Source organism: Notolabrus celidotus, chromosome 20 (assembly GCF_009762535.1).
Source record: "Notolabrus celidotus isolate fNotCel1 chromosome 20, fNotCel1.pri, whole genome shotgun sequence".
NCBI classification, from domain to species: Eukaryota; Metazoa; Chordata; class Actinopteri; order Labriformes; family Labridae; genus Notolabrus; species Notolabrus celidotus.
In genome coordinates, this window is record NC_048291.1 from 1,653,220 (window position 1) to 1,674,950 (window position 21,731).

The window sequence follows — 21,731 nt, forward strand, 5'->3', positions numbered from 1 at the left end:
TGTATCTTATCATACACTATCAAATCGTATCGTCATATTGTATGGTATCGTACTGTACCGTCATATTGTATCGTATCTTATCGTAGTGTATCATTTTGTATCATATCATATTTCGTTATGAGTTCTATCCCATGGTATCGTATTGCTTGGGTTCATATATTATCTTCTTATATTGTATTATAGTGTAAAGTATTGTAATGTATCTCATCATATGTTAGTTGAAACTTATTTAACCTTTTGAATGAAAAGCAGATAAATCAACACAAAGAAGCAGGTAAACTTAATTATATATATAGACACAGAGTGATACTCCATCCTGGAACTAAACTAAAAATAAGAACATAGTTTTCTTTCTGATTGATGTCAGGACTAAATACAATGTTAAATCTGTTGTATTAAAGGACATCAGACTTGAGTCGTTCAGTGAGCTGGATATCAGCGTGACTGTACAGCCTGATGGGATCCACGCTGATATCCACCCTGACTCCTCCTCGACCTTCAGAGTGATAAGACTTCATAATGACAGGACCTCAGATCTGCTGCTCATAAAGCTGCTCTGAGAGATGAATGAAGACACCCACATGTTGGACTTCTGCAGCACAGATAAGAGGAAGTTTTGAGAGGAGCAGTCAGTGGATCGTATACACCTACAAAATTACTTACACTACCTTAAAGATAGAGTCTTGTACTGCAGCATGTTACTGTTGTAATCTCTCAGCTTATCATGTAATGTTCGGTTTGTAAATGCCAGTGATTAGAGGAAAGAAACACTATGATGGTTCCTTTCCAACCCAACAGTCCCTCATTTAAAAGTTAGTCATGTTTAGAATGAAAACATTCAAACATTAAGAGTTAAAACTGTAAATTATGACCTTTGGAAGCTTGGATGATATTTATTATTAAAGAATGATCCAGTGATGATTTCCTTCAGCTGACCTCATGTTCACTCCACTTGTTGATAACTAAAGCAGCAGTAAAGTCATATTAAGCGCAAAGCAGTGACTAGATGAGCAGGTTAGTCAATTTAAAAAACTCAATGTAGTCCTTGTTTACCTCTAAAAAGAGGAGAAGTGAAAAAGAGAAGACAGGGATGTCATGAAAAAAAAGACTCAATAGGGTTCTACAGTTCCTGACTTGTACCTGAGTTCTCGTTCCACAGAAAGCAATTAAAAAGACTAATCGCTCTCTGAGACTCCGCCTACTACGAGCAGTAATCTCTGACTACAACCGTCCCCGCCTCGTTAGAAACTAATGACAGCTCTGGTTTGATAAGAGCAGGAATGTCAGTGCCAAACCAGGACCACATTCCTGCCCCCCCCCCTCCCCTCCTCACTGCGCCCCGTGGGTCCTGATCAGGGTGTGTCAGAATGAATAGTTGGCGTTCATATCACAGTGGAGGAGGAATGACTGAACAAACAGCAGAGAGCACAAACAGGTCTGCAGAAGAGTTTGTGAGGACGGCTTGGGTGAGGAAATGAGGAATCATTGTGTGGGATCATCTCTGATCATCACTTCCTGTTTGAGATCATTCATTTCCAACTCAGAGCTCAGAAGGGACTAAGTGATCTATAAGAAAACTACAGAAGACAATGACAGCATTATATATTATAATAAACAGGTCAGACCTCAGAGAACACTCCACAGGGGGACTAATCATCTCTGACATTTCTCTCAGAGCTCAGACTTTTTTAATGACATTTTAAGATGTAAGTCACATTCCAACATTTTAAAAAAAAGTCTTTAATATTAGCAATTTTTTTGTTTTCTGACCTTTCTGAGATTTTTGAAGTCCTTATTCTATTTATTTTCAGATTTTTTTTAATCTTAGCATCTGACGTTTTTTCTCAGAATTTCTTATCTTTAAATTCAGATTTTTTTCCTTAGAATGTTAATTAGTAGAATTCTGAATTTTCTTAGATTTAACTATTTTTCTGGATTTTTATTCTCAGAGATCGGACTATTTTTCCCTGATTTTTTATTTGAGGATTCTGACTATTTCTTCTCAGAATCTGACTGTTTACTCAGAATTATTTATCTTAAAATTCAACTTTTTTTGAATTTTTAATTTGAGGATCTGACTATTTTATCTCAGAATTCAGATAAAACTCAGATTTCTGTCTTTTTCTCATAGAATAATGTGATTGAATTCACAATCCTCACTTTTTCTCAGAGCTGGTGAGATAAACTCAGAGGTTCTGAGCGTTCAGTGTGCTCTCCTTTCTCATAGGTTAAGTCATGCGCCCAAAGTAAAGAGACTGTAGTCCTCAAAGTGGACCGCCTAGGCTTGTGTCCCTCTGCCTTATGTCCACTTTCCCTTCTCTATCCACCGCTCTATCCTCTCTGAGTAAACACACAAAAATAAAACATCCTGGACTTTTTCTTACAACTCTCTGACCCATTCTTAGAATTCTGAGACAAAAAGTCAGACCTCAAAATTATTATTTTTAATTACTGTGTCCCTGATCCTCATCTATAGATTACAGTAATGAGATACTACTACTTAAGTATGTCTGATATATGCTACTTCTCATTTCTACTTTACTTCACTCTCAGAGGGAAATATTCAATTTATCCTGCACAAAAAACATCAGCTAAAATGTATATTAATGAGAGTGTAGAGTCCAGTATTTCTCTCTAATGAACATTTAAAGAAAAGACAGGAGAATATCTGAATTTTGTATTTACTCCTAATTTCTACCCCAGTAAAACAAAAACATCTGACTGATTATAAAATACAGAAATATGATTATTAGAATGAAAAACCTCAGAGTGTTTGCTGTGATTTTAAAATAGATAAGAAAATGAATAAATAGAAATTACAAAACACTCTTAAAGTGTAAACTAAATGTTAAATGCTTAAACGCTTTCTCACTTTGAATAACTGTAGGACTCGAGGTCAGTGTAAGGACTGTTTTGCAGCATGATGCCCAAGTGTCCTGAAGTCAAAGATCTCTCCTGAAACATAAAGATACAGGACGCTGCACTGAGCGCTGAACTCTCCTAGGATACTTAAATCAAAATCTAATTCCTCGTCCTTTTCCTCCTCAATGACAAAACATCTTCAGACTTTAGGATGCTTAGAGATACAGAGAGAAGCCGACTTAGATCACTCTGTTAGTTCTTCTTCAAATCAAGGAAAGGATCACGTCAGATTCTGCACCATCACCCTCTCTGACCCTGTTCTCTCTGCGTTTCAGGAGTCAGGCCAATGAGCTGGCTGTAGTGATCTCTCGCATGCAGAAGAATGCAGACCAGGTGGAGAAGGACATCCTGCGATCAGAGGAGCTGATGGCTGAGGTGAGATCAGATTCGATTACGTGTACGCCCATGTGATAAGTAAAGGAGGAATGCAATCACCTGCTTGACCTGAGTTTAGTTCTCTCTTTGAGTGTTTGATGTCGGTGCAAAGAAACTTTCACCTCAAGGTGAAATAAAGCTGCATGGTTGGAACATGATGAAGTCAACACACTGAGATGTGAGGGTTCAATCAGACTCAGGTTATAAATAAAGACTTTTTGATGTGGCTCCTTCAGACGGGCTTCATTTGAAACTTGAAAAGCTGTTCTCAGAGCAGTTTGTCACTTTGTCTCTGGACTGCAGTTCGTCTTTTTGTTCTGGAGTTCAGTTTCCTGCAGAATCTTTTGATTAATATGACTTCCATGGAGTCAACCCTTCATTAAAGTGTCTGCATAAACTTCCTTCTCCTTTAACTTCAAGTGAAGATGTTTTTATTGAGGGTGCATGAAATGGAGCCGTGCAACGTCGTCTTTAAGTTTGAAGTGTTTGGAAATGTATTTAGAGACAAAAGTAGGAACGATTTTGAGTATGAAAGTAAGATCAGATGCAGCCAACTACAAACTACTTCCTTTATCTTACTCTAACTTGTAAAGTGCTGCTGAAGCAGAAGTTAGATTAAAACATGTTGATCTGTCTCTGCTCCTTCAGGACACAGAACGGGACTTGAAGAGCCAGGCCCTGGTCCACCAGAAGGCGAACTCAGAGACTTTGGCGCAGGCCGAGGGGCTGCTGAAGGATCTCTTCATGGACGTGGACAAGTCGAAGAAGCTGCAGCACCCGCAGGCCGGGGAGATCGAGAAGGAGTGAGTTTACTCTACAAACGATCGAACACAAACACAGAGGGTGCCAGGAGACACACCCAGAACCCGACACGTCGCATACCATCCAGACCTGCCCCACGCAAAGTGTCACTTCTACATTCCCCACGACAATCCTCACCCGTCTGCAATCAACACAAGTCAGCGATTTATGAAGCACCTTTCATGCAAACATGCAGCCCACACACACACACACACACACACGCACAGAAAGAAAGACTCAGATGAGGAAGTAGATTCAAATTTGCAAGAGTAAAAGTTCAACTCAGTGAAAGGAATCAGTAAAAAGTTCTCTCTGTGGGACACATCAGGAACACGTTAGGTTTGTTAGAGAGTGTAAAACTAATTTAAATGTCTATTTGTGTTTTATTTTCTTGCTTTAACCTTGTTTTCTTCAAAATGATAAATACAGTATCTCACAAAAGTGAGCACACCCTCACATTTCTGCACATATTTAATTAGATCCTTTCATGGGACAACACTGAAGAAATGACACTTTGATATAATGTGAAGTAGTCAGTGTACAGCTTGTTTAACAGTGTAAATTTACTGTCCCCTCAAAATAACTCAACACAGCCATTAATGTCTAAACCACCGGCAACAAAAGTGAGTGCACCTCTAAGTGAAAATGTCCACGTTGGGCCCAAAGTGTCAATATTTTCTGTGGCCACCATTATTTTCCAGCACTGCCTGAACCCTCTTGGGCGTGGAGTTCACCAGAGCTTCACAGGTTCCCACTGGAGTCCTCTTCCACTCCTCCATGAAGCTGGTGGATGTTAGAGACCTTGTGCTCCTCCACCTTCTGTCTGAGGAGGCCCCACAGATGCTCAATAAGGGTTTAGGTCTGGAGACATGCTTGGCCACTCCATCACCTTCACCCTCAGCTTCTTTATCAAGGCAGGGGCCGTCTTGGAGGGAGGGGATCATGCTCTGCTTCAGTATGTCACAGTACATGTTGGCATTCATGGTTCCCTCAATGAACTGTAGCTCCCAGTGCCGGCAGCTCTCATGCAGACCCAGACCATGACACTCCCACCACCATGCTTGACTGTAGGCAACACACACTTGTCTTTGTGCTCCTCACCTGGGCGCCCCCACACACACGCTTGACACCATCTGAGCCAAATAAGTTTATCTTGGTCTCATCAGACCACAAGACATGGCTCCAGTAATCCATGTCCTTAGTCTGCTGTCTTTAGCAGACTGTTTACAGGCTTTCTTGTGCTTCATCTTTAGAAGAAGTGTGAGGGGTGGACTCACTTTTATGAGATACTGTATAAGAACATTTAGAGAAAAGCAGCAGACAACTTTTGGGATCTTGACGAAGCATAGAGTAAAGATTCATGATGTTTGCAGGAGCGAGATCAAAGCTGTACCTGCAGAAGTCTTGTAGGCCGGTCTCTGGTGAATCTAGCGTTTCAACTTGAAGCTAGAAATGCTTCTGTCTCCTTTTCCTCAGTGTGAAAAATCTGCACGACCGCTGGGTGAGAGACTGCGCCACCTACAGGAAGCTGTACGAACGCAAGCAAAATCTTGAGGCCACCCCCCGGATCAACTGGGGTCCTCTTCTGGATGAACAACAGGTCAGTGTCAGCGTCCTCTCAGCGCTGAACCTCGTAACGATCCGCTGTTGTCTCAGGCTGAAGTGTTTTCTGTTCTTACTTTACAGAAACAGTTAAACTCTGAGCCGTACGGCCCCAAACTGTCCGACGTGGAGAAGCAGATCGCAGAACACAGCATCCAGCACCAGTCCATCGAGGCCTACAGCTCCCAGCTGCAGCCCAGCACCACCCCGAAGGTAACAACACACAAAGTGTTCATGCACGTGAGACAGGTGGAGTAAGGATGAGAGGTGATATTTGCACATCCACTCCTGGAGTTTGCTGGATGGGGCTCTCAGTTACGACACTCTGGAGTTTGGAGGTCTTCACAGTTAAATACAAACTTTCCCAGGATGCATTCTGTGTCGTCATGAAGAGGTAAAGGTAGAGATGACACTCAGGAGGAGGAATCACTCACCTGTGTTTCCTCTTTTTCTTCACAGGACCAGTACCCCGCTCTGAAAGAGAAATACGCCAAACTCTACGTGAGTTTAATCTCCTCTAATGAGTCACTCCAGTTGTTTTAAGAACTTTCATGAAGTTCAAAAGGATCTGTTTGTGTTTATCTTGCATGAAAGTTGTGTTTTCTTTTTGCAGGAGAGCTCCCAGGAGAGAAAAAACAACCTAGCGTCTCTGTACGAGTACATTCAGAGCTGCAGCAAGGAGCTGGGCTACCTCTCAGGCCAGCAGGACAGGATCCTGGGGAGGGACTGGAGCGATCAGATGGCGGACGCCCCAGGTGTCCGCATGGAGTATGAGGTGAGGAGGAAGGTTTGAACGAAGGTCCTGTTTGGAGAAGAGGAGAGTTTGTTTGTCAGCCCGCCCTGGAGCGAGTTCCTCTGTCTGCATGGACTTGTGTAACCTGTATAGTTTGTAGAAGCTGAAAAAGCTGCAGGGAGAATTTATTATTTTAAATACTTTAAACAAGATTCTGTACGAAAACATCACAGAGATCCAAACACCCGTAAAAAAAAGTACAATCTATACACTGATGATGTAACGTTCTCTTTCTGCTGTCTCTGCTTGTCTGCAGAAATTCAAAACCAGCGGACTGTTGGCTCATGAGAGCGAAGTCAACGAGCTGCAGGAGAAAGGAGAAGCTCTGGTGGAAAAGAAACACCCAGGAACACGGTCGATAAAGGTACACCTGTCAGCTGACAGATATCCATCCATCCATCCATCCATCCATCCATCCATCCATCCATCCATCCATCTCTTCTTTGAGTCTAAAGATGGAGGGGGTTAAATTAACACTGCAGTTTTTACCTGTGGTGTCTTATCGCCATTTCCCTGTTTGCCATCCATGCATGCATGCAGCTGATGATTTAGGACTCATGCATGATAAATGTAGCAATGTGAAATTCCTGCAGGAACATGCAACATGGCAGCAAAGTAGAAGTGCAGAAACCAAAGAGTAAATATCTGTCCTTTCAGGCACACGCAGAGGCTGTGCAGAACGAGTGGCAGGCGTTCCTCAACCTGTGTCTGGCCCAGGAAACTCACCTGGACATGATCGAGGACTACAAGAAGGTAGAGCACTTCTGTGACTGATCCCAAGTCCATTCTTCCACTAAATCCACTTCCTGCCGTGTTTTAACCTGTTGATTTGTTGGATGCAGTTCCAGCTGGAGGCCGAGACGTTGTCCGACTCCCTGAAGAGACTCAACGGCACGCTGGACCCGAAGTCTCTCACCAACAAGAGCAACCCCGAGGCCCTGCTGGCGATAGAGGTAACACTTTGTTCTTATCATTGTGTACTTTATTACAGTCCAAACATAAAGAGGTTTTATGGCTCAGTCATCCAGATAACTTATCTTGTAGTTAACAGCTTTGTCAGGTCTGTCCTCAAGAGGAGAAGAAAACTACGTCTACAATGTTTGTTTGTTGAATGGAGGTGGGATCCATCATTTCTGATGCTGCGTTCAGGGAAGTCAGGAAATCTAGGCGCTGATTGTCTTTAGTGACACAGCATCAAGCAGATTTGTGTCTCAGTGTGATTGTTAGCTGCTCTTCATGCAGATATCTGTTTATAGAGAGAAAGAAAACCTCCTCAGATTGTGTCAGTACGCTGGATTGTGTTCCTCCTGCTGTTCCTCTCCATACAGACTGTTTTTCCTAACTTGAATCCTAACTCCTCCTCAGGGAGACGAACCAGCTGTAAGGAGGAACGAGGAGCGCCTGGCTGCCCTCAAAGAGCTCAGCGGCACCATCGCTCCTCTGAAGTTACGCCGAGTCCAGCCCACCAAACCGACCCCTGCAGTGGCGCTGTGTGACTGGGCGGACGAGGAGGTAGGACCAGCCGTCGCTTACACAAACCTTTATGTGAGGAATGTGAGAGACAGACGGTGAGAAGAACAAACATGTACTTGTTTCTGTTTCAGGATGACGTGAGGCGTGGAGACACTCTGAAGCTGAAGTCCAACTCTGATAATAAGGACTGGGTGCTTCAGAACAGCAGTGGGAAGACTAAGACCCTCCCTGGGGCGTGTTTCATGATCCCTCCGCCTGATGCTGAGACCATGGAGACAGTAGACAGGTATGAAGAATCACACAGGGTACTATTGTTCCTATGTGATTACAACACACTGAAAAAACTCCTAATCTTACCAAGTGAAATGATCTCATGTTTAGTCTAAATGTCTTCTCCCTCTTGATTTAAGATCAATTTACTGAACAGTAAGATTTGAGTGAGATAGAGGGACTTGTTTTAAGACATCTTAAATATCTTGTTCAGTCAAACAATCTTGAAATTATCTTGTTTTGAGTTTTCATTTAGAAGAAACAAGTTTATTTAACATTTCAGACATTTTTAAAGCTGAGATCTTATTTTGTAGAAGACGGATAATCTGGATTTAAGGACATGACTTATTAATCTATCAGAAAACAGATCCATTGATAATAGAAAGGAAGAAGGAAGGAAGAAAGAAAGAAAGAAAGAAAGAAAGAAGGAAAGAAAGAAAGAAAGCAAGAAGGAATGAAAGAAAGAGAGATGTGAAGAAAGAAAGGAAGGAAGGAATGAGTGAAAGAAAGAAAGAAATTAAAGGAAAGGAAAAAGGAATGAAAGAGAGAAAAAAGAAAGAAAGAAAGGAACATTTCAGACATTTTTCAAGCTGAGATCTTATTTGTAGAAGAGGGATCATCTGGATTTAAGGACATGACTTTTATTAATCTATCAGAAAACAGATCCCATTGATAAAAGAAAGGAGAAGGAAGGAAGGAAGGAAGGAAGGAAGGAAGGAAGATAGAGAGAAAAAAGAAAGAAAGAAAGGAAGGAAGGAAAGAAAGGAAGAAAGTAAGAAAGAAAGGAAGGAAAGAAAGAAAGGAAGAAAGAAAGAAAGGAAAGAAAGGAAGAAAGGAAGAAAGGAAGAGAGAAATAAAAGAAAGAAAGAAAGGAAAGAAAGAAAGGAAGGAAGAAAGAAAGGAAAGAAAGAGAGAAAGGAAAGAAAGAATGAATGGAAAGAAAGAAAGGAAGGAAAGATGGAAAGAAGGAAGGAAAGAAAGAAAGCAAGAAGAAATGTAAGAAAGAGAGATGTGAAGAAAGAAAGGAAGGAATGAGTGAAAGAAAGAAAGAAATTAAAGGAAAGGAAAAAGGAATGAAAGAGAGAAAAAAATAAAGAAAGAAAGGAAGAAAGAAAGAAAGGAAGGAAAGAAAGAAAGGAAGAAAGAAAGGAAGGAAAGACAGAAAGAAAGAAAGAAAGGAAGGAAAGAAAAAGCAAGAAGGAATGAAAGAAAGAGAGATGTAAAGAAAGAAAGGAAGGAAGGAATGAGTGAAAGAAAGAAAGAAATTAAAGGAAAGGAAAAAGGAATGAAAGAGGGAAAAAAATAAAGAAAGGAAGGAAGGAAGGAAGGAAGGAAAGGAAAGGAAAAAGGAAAGAAAGTGACAAAGCCTGCGATAGACTTGAATTAAACGTGCGTGTGGTGTGTGTGTGTGTGTGCGTGTGTGGCGTGTGTGTGTGTGTGTGTGTGTGTGTGTGTGTGTGTGTGTTTGTGTGTGTGTGTGTTCAGTTTGGAAAAAGCTCTGACAGGTCTGAAGGGTCGTAGATCCGCCCTCTTAACCTCCTTGAAGAACCCGAATGTGGAGACGGTTCGGCCGCAGAAGGCAGGTGAGAACATCAGAGAACTTTTATCTTTATGTCCCTGACTAAGATTACCATGCCTCCCCTTATACATAAAATACATATATATATATATCTACTACAAGGCTAAGTTAGAAAAGTAAAGCAACAACAACAACAACAACAAGGCCTTCCATCGTCTTTGCTCCTCCTCAGCCACCGTAGCGACAGTTAAGGAGGATCCCAGAGCTGCAGAGTTAGCCAGTGAACTGGACCGGATCAACAAAGCCCTGGAACGAGCTGAAAAAGAAATCCAAAGTCGACTAAGAACCCCACTCGACAACCGCAACCCCACACAGGACCTGGCCAACAGGCTGCAAGAGCATGAGGTGAGTAAACACGACGTTTGTGTAACTACAGATTTATTTATATTCTCATCTCCAGCATGTTCAGAAAAGTCTGTCTGGTCTTGATGAGTAACACAGTTGGACTCTCCCTTCAGGCGTCTGCTCAGGCTGTGAGGAAGCTGGAGTCGGAGAAGTCTGCGGTTCAGAGAGAGATGGAGCCGATCCTGGCCAAGAAACCTCTGGGACCGACCGCCTCCACGCTGCCCGTCAAACTCAACACCACCAACAACAAGATCGATGACATCAACGCCCTGCTAGACCTGTACAACAAAAAGTAAGAGAGTCTGAATACACATGAACCAAACCAGTCTGATACAACACAGGAAGTTAAATTCAATATAACAACACAGGAAGTTAAATACAATATAACACAACACAGGAAGTTAAATACAATATAACACAACACAGGAAGTTAAATACAATATAACACAACACAGGAAGTTAAATACAATATAACACAACACAGGAAGTTAAATACAATATAACACAACACAGGAAGTTAAATACAAAAAACACAACACAGGAAGTTAAATACAATATAACACAACACTAAGTTAAATACAATATAACACAACACAGGAAGTTAAATACAATATAACACAACACAGTGTGATATGATAAAACACAAGATGATAATATACGACAGGATACAGTACAGAAACTATTATACAAATCAAGATATTATGTGATGTGGGAAGATCCAAATTAGATACAATACAAAGTCATGATTTGAAACAAATCAACATGATTTCAAGAAATCAAACTTTATTTATAAAGTCCTTTAATACAATGACATCGTAACACAAAGTGCTGTACAAAAAAAGCAACTTAAAATTTCTAAGATAATAAAACACTAAAATATTAAACCATTAGAATATAATAAAATGCTATACTTAAAATAAATAAAGTATGGTGAAATAAAACTCAGTTAAAAGGGAGACTTAAAAGGTCGGTAGGTCTTGAAATATGAAACATTATGATGCAACATCATAGGATACAATATATCTCATCATCCCCTAAAGTTATTCTGTCTCTGACTTTAGTGAGACACATCACACTGCCTGCTCAGGAGTATAAAAACAACAAACAACAGTCAATGATTAAAACACTTCAAGATACATTTTAAAGAAACAGCACATACTCCCTATAATTATAAATAATAATAATAATAATGTATCTTTGCTCATTTAAGTACACTGGCCTTTTTTTGCTATCATGTGACATCAAATTATAAACACTGGAACAGAATAGAATTGAATGGAATGAAAGAATAGAATGGAATGAAATAGATGAAGAATGGAATGGGATGAAAGACTGGAATGGAATAGAATGAAAGGATAGAATAGAATAGATTGGAATGAAATAGATGAAGAATGGAATGGAATATAACAGAATAGAATAGAATTGAATGGAACAGAATGAAAGGATAGAATTGAATTGAATTGAATTGAATAGAATGTGATGAAAGAATGGAACAGAATGAAATGGAATAGAATGAAAAGACAGAATAGAATAGATTGGAATGGAAGAATAGAACAACTGCAACTCACCACTGCACTTTATCATATTATTTTAGCCTGTACCTATTAGTCAAGCCTATTAAATAATAATAACAATACCTAAGTTTTATAGAGCGCTTTTCAAGAACTCAAAGACGCTTTACAAGAGAGACAATAAATAAATACAATAAAGACATACAAGACAAACAGACGACAAGGGAAGAGGTGGAATAATGAATGTGTGGGGAATGCCTGTTTGAAAAGGTAAGTTTTTAACTGTTTCTTAAATGAATGAAGTGAGTCAGAAGCACGGATGTGTGGGGGGAGAGAGTTCCAGAGGGTGGGGGCGGCTATGGCAAAGGCCCGGTCCCCCAAGGTACGGTGCTTGGATTTAGTAATGGGAGTGAGGAGGTTGGAGTCAGAGGATTGGAGGCGGCGGGAGGGGTGGTAGTACTGGAGAAGGTCAGTGAGGTATGGGGGGGCCAGGTTATTGAGGGATTTGTATGTGGTGAGCAGGATCTTGAAATGGATGCACTATTTGTTGTTTCTTTGTATTTATAGCTTAAGGTTATTGTTATTATATTTTTATTTTATTTTTTATTGTAGTTCTTATTCTTAGTCTTATTCTTATGCCTTGTACAAAGAGAGCACAGTTTACTAAAGTCAAATTCCTTGTGTGTTCAAGCATACTTGGCGAATAAAGCTGATTCTGATTCTGATTCTGATTCTGAATAGAATGGAATGAAATAGATGAAGAATGGAATTGAATAGAATAGAATAGAATAGAATAGAATGGAACAGAATGGAATGAAAGAATGGAATGAAAGAATAGAATGGAACATGCTGCAGTCTGAGGCCATGATAATAACTGTGCTGATATTCTCTATAACAGCACAACCTCAGAATCAGAATCAGAATCAGCTTTATTCGCCAAGTATGCTTGAACACACAAGGAATTTGACTTTAGTAAACTGTGCTCTCTTTGTACAAGGCAGAATAGGAATAAGAATAAGAACTACAATAAAAAATAAAATAAAAATATAATAACAATAACCTTAGCTATAAATACAAAGAAACAACAAATAGGCATGACTAATATGTACAGGCTAAAATAATATGATAAAGTGCAGTGGTGAGTTGCAGAGGTAGTTTTACATTATAAAATAGTAGTTAACCTTCAGTCTGATCCTGTTTCATGAAACATTCTGAAAATGAACATATCCTAGTAAATTAAATTTAGAACAGCAGATCACCAACAAAACTAGATCCACAGCTTATTAAACTGTGTCTCCATGTTTACCACAGACCAGCTAGTTTGCATTATTTACATTTATCTGTTTGGTTTAATCGATCTTTCAACAAATGGAAAAAGGAATGTGTGATGAATCCAGACACAGACTGTTTACTGTTACCTTTATTAACGACACTATACTATACAATATGTTATGATACAATACGATACACTACACTGACCCATGATTCAGAAGCATTCACGGTATTCAATAAATAGAATCAACAGAAAAGAACAATAACTGATCATAATAAGTTACATAGCTCCTCTCTCATATATTTGATTCCAGCACATCTATATTTACAAATGTGAAAACTTACACCCACACCTCTCTATTATTCTGTAACAGAGCTACAGCCTCCATGTACCTTGAGAGGCAGATGAAGCATGTGGAAGGCATGGTCTCTGGGTACGAGGATCAGCTGGTTAAAGATGGCTCCATTCTTAATCAACCCAAGGCTCTCCAAACCCGCAACCAGGAGCTGCAGGTAACCTCCTCTACAGTGACGCTGAATGAGTTAAAGGATGTGAAGGTGAGAGAGCACAGAAGATCTGAGGAGACAAACCTGCTGTGTTGTTCTCCAAACAGGCTCTCCGTAAGGATCTGACGTCACAGAAAGACGCGATGAATAAACTAGGCAAAGACCTGGACCTGACGCAGCAGGCGAGCAGCTCCCTGCAGCAGAGCTTCCAAGAGTACTGTCCAGACATCCGGCGGCAGGAGAACGAGGTGAAGCAGCTGAAGAACCGTTACATGAACGTCAGCAGTCAGCTCCAGGACAGGTGAGCAAACCTCGCTCTTACATCATCCTGATATATAAAAGATGTGAGTATCACACTTTTTGTTTATGCTTTTTAAACTTTGCTCCAGGTCTGCTCTCCTAAAGGATGCAACCAATAAATACCAGGACTTCCAGAACGCCGCTCACTCCCTGGATTTCTTCTTGGTCAATCTGCCCGATAATAAAATCAAACCGAGTGACAGCGTGGCGCAGATAACGGTCAAGGAGAACTCTCAGAAGGTGCGTGAACGTATTTCTCTACATAAGAACAGGGACGGACATGACAGCTCCTTATGAGTGAAGCCAAAACTGTTGGAGCTCCCCCTACTGACCGGCTGCAGAATACATCATAAAGATGGCACAAGGGTTGGATTGATTTAGGTTATTTGATGCTACAAAAGGAGAGGAAACGTCATGATTGGCAGCTCTGTGGACCAATGAGGCTCCAGATTATCAGAGTAGAGGAGGAAAACAGTGAGAGGAAACAAGATAAGATAAGATAAGATAAGATCCTCCTTTATTCGTCCCACAACGGGGAAATTCCTGGAGTTACAGCAGCAAACAAGAAGGTGTACAGAACAAGAATTCAACAAGAATATATATAGGAAAGAAATGTCCATCAGAGACGACAGCTTGGACATAATCCTCCTGTCAGCCACCACCTCCACAGGGTCCAGGACTGAGCTGGCCTTCTTCACCAGTTAGTCCAGTCTGGCTCTCCTGTATCCTGTCCGCCCACAGCAGGTGAAATCCTTCCAATGTGGCGTTCGTGTCCGGTGTTAGCTCTGTTAGCATGATGCTACTCTGGTGCCGGGTTAGCTAGTCCACCTTATCGTAGATAGATCTTACATTCCCCTTAACGGTGGGTGGAAGGACAGGTCCATGTTGTCTCCTTTAGCTTGCACCTCAGTACCAGCACGTCGTCCCCGCCTCCTTCTCCTCAGCTCACAGGGAACATCGGGCCTTGCATTGTTTAGCATCGACATGCTACGGGCTGCTAACAGCTGATCTTGTATGTAAACAATCTTACCATGGTTACACGCAGGATCTTTGGACACATACAGGAACAAAACTAGTGAAAACACCCCTGCAGACGTAGACAGTTTGATGTCCATGGTCAACAAATGAGTCCTTAAAAGTCCTGACAGGCTCCAAATACAAAGAGAACTAAACAGATAGAAGATCAACCAAGAGAGAGCTGCTGCAACAAGCAGACACTCCAGCGGCGCTAAGCAACAGAAAAAAAGCTAGAGTCATTGAACTTTCCAGACCCTGGCTTCAAATATGCAAGATCTCAGCCCTTGAGGCCGAGGATGTTTGGCTTCACTTGTGCACGATGGAACGAGTCATCCACATTAACCATCTCAGCCTTTTCTTACTCAGACTGTACCCAAACACTGCGTTGTCTCATTGTCTGTGATTTGTGGATGTCTTGTTCAGAAAGTGATGGAGGACATCAAGAGGAAGTCAGCGGATTTGAACCAAGTCAAGGTTTTGTCCCGTGATCTGCAGAACGTCCTGAATGTGAGTTCAGAGAGTTTGATGACTCCTCTTCATCGCTGGTTCAAAAAGAGTCTGCACTTTCTCCTTTCATACTTTAATAACACCTTTTCTTTTCAGGAGTACGACATCAGGTCCAATACTTACCGTGGCCTTCTGAATGATGACGATGACGACGATGATGATGATGATGATGAAGTAGTCCCAAAGAAGCGTTCCACTTCAACGATGGCTCAGGCTGTGCAAAGAAAGGTACGGTCGACTAAGAAGTCATCAATCAGCCTTTATTTATAAAGCACCAAATCACAACAAACGTTCTCCTCAGACTCTTTCCAAACAGAGCAGGTCTAGACCGTACTCTATGTTCTATTATTAACAAAGACCCAACATCAAGACCAGATCAGATCCAGTCCCATCTTCCAGACAGGACTCAGTCTGATCTCATCTTAATCCACCATGAGCAGAGCACTTTGCAGCATTTAGCAAGTTACAGTGGCAAGGACAAACTTCCTTTAACAGGCAGAAACCTCCAGCAGGACCAGACTCATGTTAGACACACATCTGCTGAGACCGTGTTGGAGAGAGGGATAGAGGGAGATGAAGAGAGAGAGAGAGATGATAGTGGGGAGACGGATAGTAGTAGTTGTAGCAGCTGGAGTCTGGCACGTCCACAGCAGCAGAGATCCAGAGGAACCTACGAGACAAGGGAGCTCAGGGACTCCAGAAAGGTCTAAGAAAAGAGAGAAGAGAGGGAGACAGAAGAAAGAAAAAGAGGAGGATAAATGGGGAAGGAATGACAGAAGGAAAGGACGGGATAAGAAAAGGAGACATAAAGGATGAAGAGACATGGAGAGAAAGAAAGAAGAAAAGAGAAGTGAAGAAAGGAAGGAATTAAAGAAAGTAAGAAATGAAAAGAGAGGAAAAAGGAGTGTAAGAAAGAAAGAAGGAAAGAAAGGAAGGAAAGAAGGACCGAAGGAAAGAAAGAAAGAAAGGAAGGAAGGAAGGAAGGAAGGAAGGAAAGGAAAAAGGAATGAAAGAAAGAAAAGAATAAAAGAAAGAAAGGAATGGAATGGAATGAAGGAAGGAAGGAAGGAAGAAAGGAAAAAAGGAAAGGAAAAAGGAAAGAAAGAAAGAAAGAAAGGAATGAATGAAAGGAAAGGAAAAGGGAATGAAAGGAAGGAAGGAAGGAAGGAAGGAAGGAAGGGAAAAAGCAAAGAAAGAAAGAAAGAGAGGAATGAAGGAATGAAGGAAGGAAGAAAGGAAAAGGGAAAGAAAGAAAGGAATTATTAAAATAAAGAAAGAAAGAAAGGAATGAATGAAAGGAAAGGAAAAGGGAATGAAAGGAAGGAAGGAAGGAAGGAAGGAAGGAAAGGAAAAAGGAATGAAAGAAAGAAAAGAATAAAAGAAAGAAAGGAATGGAATGGAATGAAGGAAGGAAGGAAGGAAGAAAGGAAAAAAGGAAAGGAAAAAGGAAAGAAAGAAAGAAAGAAAGGAATGAATGAAAGGAAAGGAAAAGGGAATGAAAGGAAGGAAGGAAGGAAGGAAGGAAGGAAGGGAAAAAGGAAAGAAAGAAAGAAAGAAAGGAATGAATGAAAGGCAATAAAAAGGGAATGAAAGCCAGGAAGGAAGGAAGGAAAGGAAAAAGGAATGAAAGAAAGAAAGAAAGAAAGGATGAATAACAGACCCCCAAAAAGGAATCTACATCAGAGATCCAGAGGAACCTATGAGACAAGGGAGCTCAGGGACTCCAGAAAGGTCTATGGTTAGTAACTTTAATGGGACAGGAAGAGTTAAAGTGAGAGACAGGCAGAGAGAGGAGAGAGAGGGAAAGACAGGATCCCAGTGTGTCAGTCTAAGCCTATAGCAGCATAACTAAGACCTGGTCCAAGCCTGATCCAGCTCTAACTATGAGCTTTATCAATATCCCAGCATGCTTTGGTAGTTTTCACTTTGTGTGTCCCTGAATGTCCTCGTCTTCACTTCCCTTTGTCTTCCTACGTGTAATCAGAGTCACATTCTTATCGAATCATGAGAATAGTGAAGTCAAGGAACACAAACACAGATGTCTCATGTAACTCTGATGTGTTCTCCCTGCAGGAGCAAGATCTTCTGAACCTTTACGCTGAGGTGTCTGCAGAAAACAGCCAACTGCTGAACAAGCTGGGGACAACGAAGTACTTCAAGGCCAGGGTATGAGGTTTCAAATGAAAACACATCAGCATGAACATTTCTGCCCTTAATGATCACTGCCAGACGTCCTGATGACACCCTCTCTCTCTCCTTTGTCCCGTCACTCGTGCTCAGAATGAAGATCAAGTGAATCAGGTCGTCATCAGTCAGCAGCTGCAGCTCCAGAGCCAGAAGAAAGACCTGGAGGAGAGCGACAGTCTGAAGAGCGAGCTGAACGAGGAGATCGCCAGACGCCTACATGCTGAGAAAGACCTGGAAACATACCGGCTGAGGTTTATGTCTCTGAAGAGCCGCAGAGGCGTGGAGAGGTTGGAGGAGAAGGAGATAGTGCAGTACTACCGTGACCCCAAACTGGAGGCGGATCTTGAGTCTCTGAGAAAAAGGATCCAGGAGGAAACATACAAGAGGTCAGGCACCATGTCAGAGATCGAAATCCTAAACGAGAGGATCATCAAACTGGAACTACAGCTGAGCAAAATCGTACCCAAACTGGTGAACAGGGTTGTGACGGAGTACGAGAGAGACCCGCAGCTGGACAAAGAAGCTGTGAAGATGAGAGAAGAGATCAAGAGGTTAAGACTTGAGACCCAGTCCAGGGAGAGCCAGACAATTAATGTGAAGACCGAGCTCACGGTTCTGTCCCAGAAGAAACAGAAGACCAGGGAGAAGGTGGTCAAGAAAGAAGTGGTGAGGCTGGAAAAGGATCCACAGATGCTCAAAGCTATCATCACATTCAAGCACGATATCACAGACGGAGAGGCCCAGGTGAAGTCCCTGAATGATCGCATTTTCAGCACCAGGAGTGAGATCAACACTCTGGAGAGAGTCATTCCCACCATCCAACCCAAGATAGTCAGCAAGATGGTGAAGCAAGTCCAGCAGGATCCAGAAACCATTGAAGAGGCCAAGAGGCTTCGCCTATCCATCAAAGAGGAGCAAGATGAGATATCTATCCTGATGAAGGATCTGACCGCCCTTCAACTCCGCTACAGTGAGGTGGAGAGGCTCCGACAGAAAGTAGAAATCAAGGAGAACATCAATGAGATCTACAGAGTGGATCCTGAGACTGAAGTCCAGCTGGTGCGTCTGAAGAAAGAGATACAGGACACGGACCGTAACCGCACAGACATAGAGGGAGAAATAACCACCCTGATGACGACCCTGACGGCCCTGCGCAGCCAGAAACCCAAAGTGGAGTTCAAGGAGAAGACCCAAGAGGTGATCAAAGAGGAGAAGAGCCCCGAGATCATCAGGGAGCTGCAAAGGCTGAACAACCAAGTGTCACGCCTGCAGCTCAACTACGACACCACCATCGAGCTGCTGCTCCGCCTGCGCAAAGAAAGAGACGAGCTGAAAGCGGAGAAATCCAAGGTGGAGACCAAGCTGGTCAACAAAGAGCTCATCAAATACGAGAACGATCCTCTGCTTGAGAAAGAGGCAGACAGACTCCGGAGGAATCTCAGAGAGGAGATCCAGCAGCGCCGCAGCGTGGAGGAGGTTCTCTTCGATCTTCAGAACCACTACATCCTCCTCGAGAGGCAGAAGCCCGAGGAGAAGATCGTGACGCAGGAAGTGGTACGCCTTCAGAAGGATCCCAAGCAGATCCTGGAGCATGAGAAGTTGAACAAGAACCTGGACGTGGAGATGAAAGCCCGTAGGAAGCTGGAGTTAGAGGTCAGACAGCTCAGGGTCGTGGTTCAAGACAAAGAGAGCACCCTGTCTCAGATGGACGACCGCCAGAAGAAGATTAAGATCGAGTCGGAGCTCAGGCAGATCAGATCTCGCATCCTGGAACTGGAGAACAATCCGACACCTGTCGAGGAGAAGATTGTCATCGAGGAGGTCCTGAAAGTGGAGAGGGACCCTGAGCTGGAGAGACTTGCTGATGGCTTACGCACCAATTTGGACACTGAAGGCACCAACATCAACCGCCTGGAGAGAGAGATCCGCAACCTGAGGCACAAGTTGGAAATCCTGCAGAAGGAGAAGTCACTGGAGAAAGTTGTTTACAGAGAAGTGGTCCGGGTGGAGAAGGACCCGGCAGTCGAGGCCGAAAGGGAACGTCTGAGAGATTTAGTAACCCAGGAGAGGAACCTCAGGCGGGACATGGAGGATAACTTGCAGAACATCAACATCAAATTTACTCATCTGCAGTCGTCAACGTCTATGACCTCTCATGAAGAGTCCACTCTCACCAAAAACAGAGACGCTCTGAAGAGGGAGAGAGAGGAACTCCTCGGTCAGCTGAAAATGCTGGAGACTCAACGACACAGCATCAGCTTCACCTTCCAGCAGCAGTCCAAGCTGGTGAACGAGAGGACCCAGATGGCACGGCAGAGGAGCCACAAAGTGTCCACCGAGATTCAGCGTCTGGAGAGAGATATCCTCAGCGAGAAGGACAACATAAACATGAAGGAGGCGCTCATCCTCGAGCTGCGGGGCAACATCAAGAAAGAGGAAACGGTCGAAACTCACACCAGAGAGACCAACCTGTCCACGAAGATCACCATCATGGATCCAGAGACCGGGAAAAACATGAATCCCTATGAGGCCTATGTGGCGGGGCTGATCGAGCGCGAGCAGTACATCCACCTGTCGGAGCTGGAGTGCGATTGGGAGGAAATCACTTCAATCGGTCCAGACGGGGACGTCACAATGCTGCAAGACCGCAAGAGTGGTAAGCAGTACTCTGTGAAGGATGCGCTGAGGGCCGGTCGCCTGACCCAGTACGATGTGATGCGCTACAAGGACGGGAAGATGAAGATTTCTGAGTTTGCCCTCCTTGTTGTTGGAGAAACCCAAAAGCCTTACATTCCTCCTGTATCGCCTCCAAGATCACCAACCAAACCGGTCCCACTCTCTCCTTTGAACTCCATGCCACCCCCCCTGCGGTCCTCCGCAACCAACCTCAACTCCCACCTCAGCGGCAGCTCCAACAACCTCACAGCTGCGACAGGGGACGAGAACTTCCCCATCTCTGGTATTTATGACACCACCACCGACAGCCGCATGTCAGTAAGAAGCGCCCTGACTCGCCAGCTCATCGACAACGACACGGCTCTGAAGCTGCTGGAGGCGCAAGCAGCCACCGGTGGAATCGTGGATCTCACCCAGAAGGACAAGCTGTCCGTGCACAAGGCGGCTCAACAAGGCCTCATCGACTCAAGTCAAATGTACAAGCTCCTGAACGCCCAGAAAGCTTTCACTGGAGTCGAAGACCCCGGGACCAAAGAGCGCCTCCCAGTGGGACCGGCAGCACAGAAAGGGTACATCCCTGCAGAGAATGCCAAACGGTACATGGAGGCCCAGCAGCTGACCGGTGGTTTGGTGGATCCGTCTAAAGCAGGCCGCCTCACCTTGCAAGAAGCTCTCGACGCCAAATTCATCGACAGCACAACCGCCAAAGAGCTGGAGGACGAGGACTCCTACACCAAGGAGCTGGTAGACCCGATCACCAAGGAGAAGATTTCATACAAGCAGGCGATGGATCGGTGCACGAAAGACATCCTCACGGGTCTCCTGCTGCTTCCTGTCGCCTCGACTGATTCCTACAACGCCCCGTCGTACTCAAACTACCGCTTCAACTCCCCCTACAATAGAATGTAACTGGATTGTTTGACGTGCCGCTGTTTCTCGAGGTCGTGTCATGAAGCTAGCTGATACTCAGAGTCCAAAGTGTTATGTTTTTACTCTGGAGCTTTTGGTGGAGCGGTACATGTGAATCTGTGTGTTTCAGGGGTCTACTGTAAAAAACGAGGGGTACTTTCTGTTTTATATGAATAACTTGTTTGCTCTTTCAACACTTTATAAATGCTTATTAAACTCCACAACTATGTCCTGTCCTGTTATTTCAAACATGAAGAACGGTACGTGTGTAGATTTGATTGATTTGATTCGCAGGCTAGTCCAGGTTTGTGGGTTAAAACTCCCTCGACATCCCGCTCAGTGCTGTCTTAGGGTCACCTTTAGGTGTCCAGGTTGCATGTAGACCTTTAAACCAAAAGAAAGACGCCTAATCTTTTTCATGTTTCAGCTCTTGATTGATCAGCAGGTGAAACATGATGATTTGTGTGAATCTGAAGGGACATTAGCTACTTTTCATTTGCATTTAAAGCTCCTGTGTGCCAGAGTATCTTCTTTCTATAAAATCTCATATTGCCTCACATAGACATTTAAAGGCATTGCTTTAAAGAATGTTGTTTCTTTAGCCGGCTGTCAATCATCTCATCTGACTCCTCCCCCTTGCAGTAGTTCGAGGTATTACAAATTACGATATAGAAGTTATCACTCT

The 21,731-nt window shown here is 43.0% G+C and overlaps 1 protein-coding gene across 1 annotated transcript; it reads left to right on the plus strand.

Annotated features, from left to right (window-relative positions):
• The first annotated feature begins 3,203 nt into the window (after window positions 1–3,203).
• Window positions 3,204–21,267, plus strand: evplb (envoplakin b). Its single transcript, XM_034712258.1, has 21 exons — window positions 3,204–3,297; window positions 3,946–4,100; window positions 5,575–5,698; window positions 5,785–5,913; window positions 6,160–6,201; window positions 6,314–6,475; window positions 6,750–6,857; window positions 7,151–7,246; window positions 7,336–7,446; window positions 7,859–8,005; window positions 8,098–8,252; window positions 9,722–9,819; window positions 9,988–10,160; window positions 10,274–10,452; window positions 13,318–13,456; window positions 13,558–13,751; window positions 13,840–13,990; window positions 15,191–15,274; window positions 15,371–15,502; window positions 17,348–17,440; window positions 17,555–21,267. Exons 1-21 carry the CDS (start codon window positions 3,235–3,237, stop codon window positions 21,044–21,046), a joined length of 6,027 nt encoding a protein of 2,008 aa, XP_034568149.1. The 5' UTR covers window positions 3,204–3,234; the 3' UTR covers window positions 21,047–21,267.
• Window positions 21,268–21,731: the final 464 nt, after the last annotated feature.

Coding starts and splice junctions, on each gene's coding strand:
- evplb (XM_034712258.1), top strand. CDS start 3,235: ATGCAGAAGAATGCAGACCAGGTGGAGAAGGACATCCTGCGATCAGAG. Junction 6,202..6,313: donor AGAAATACGCCAAACTCTAC/GTGAGTTTAATC, acceptor TTCTTTTTGCAG/GAGAGCTCCCAGGAGAGAAA. Junction 15,503..17,347: donor CTCAGGCTGTGCAAAGAAAG/GTACGGTCGACT, acceptor TTCTCCCTGCAG/GAGCAAGATCTTCTGAACCT.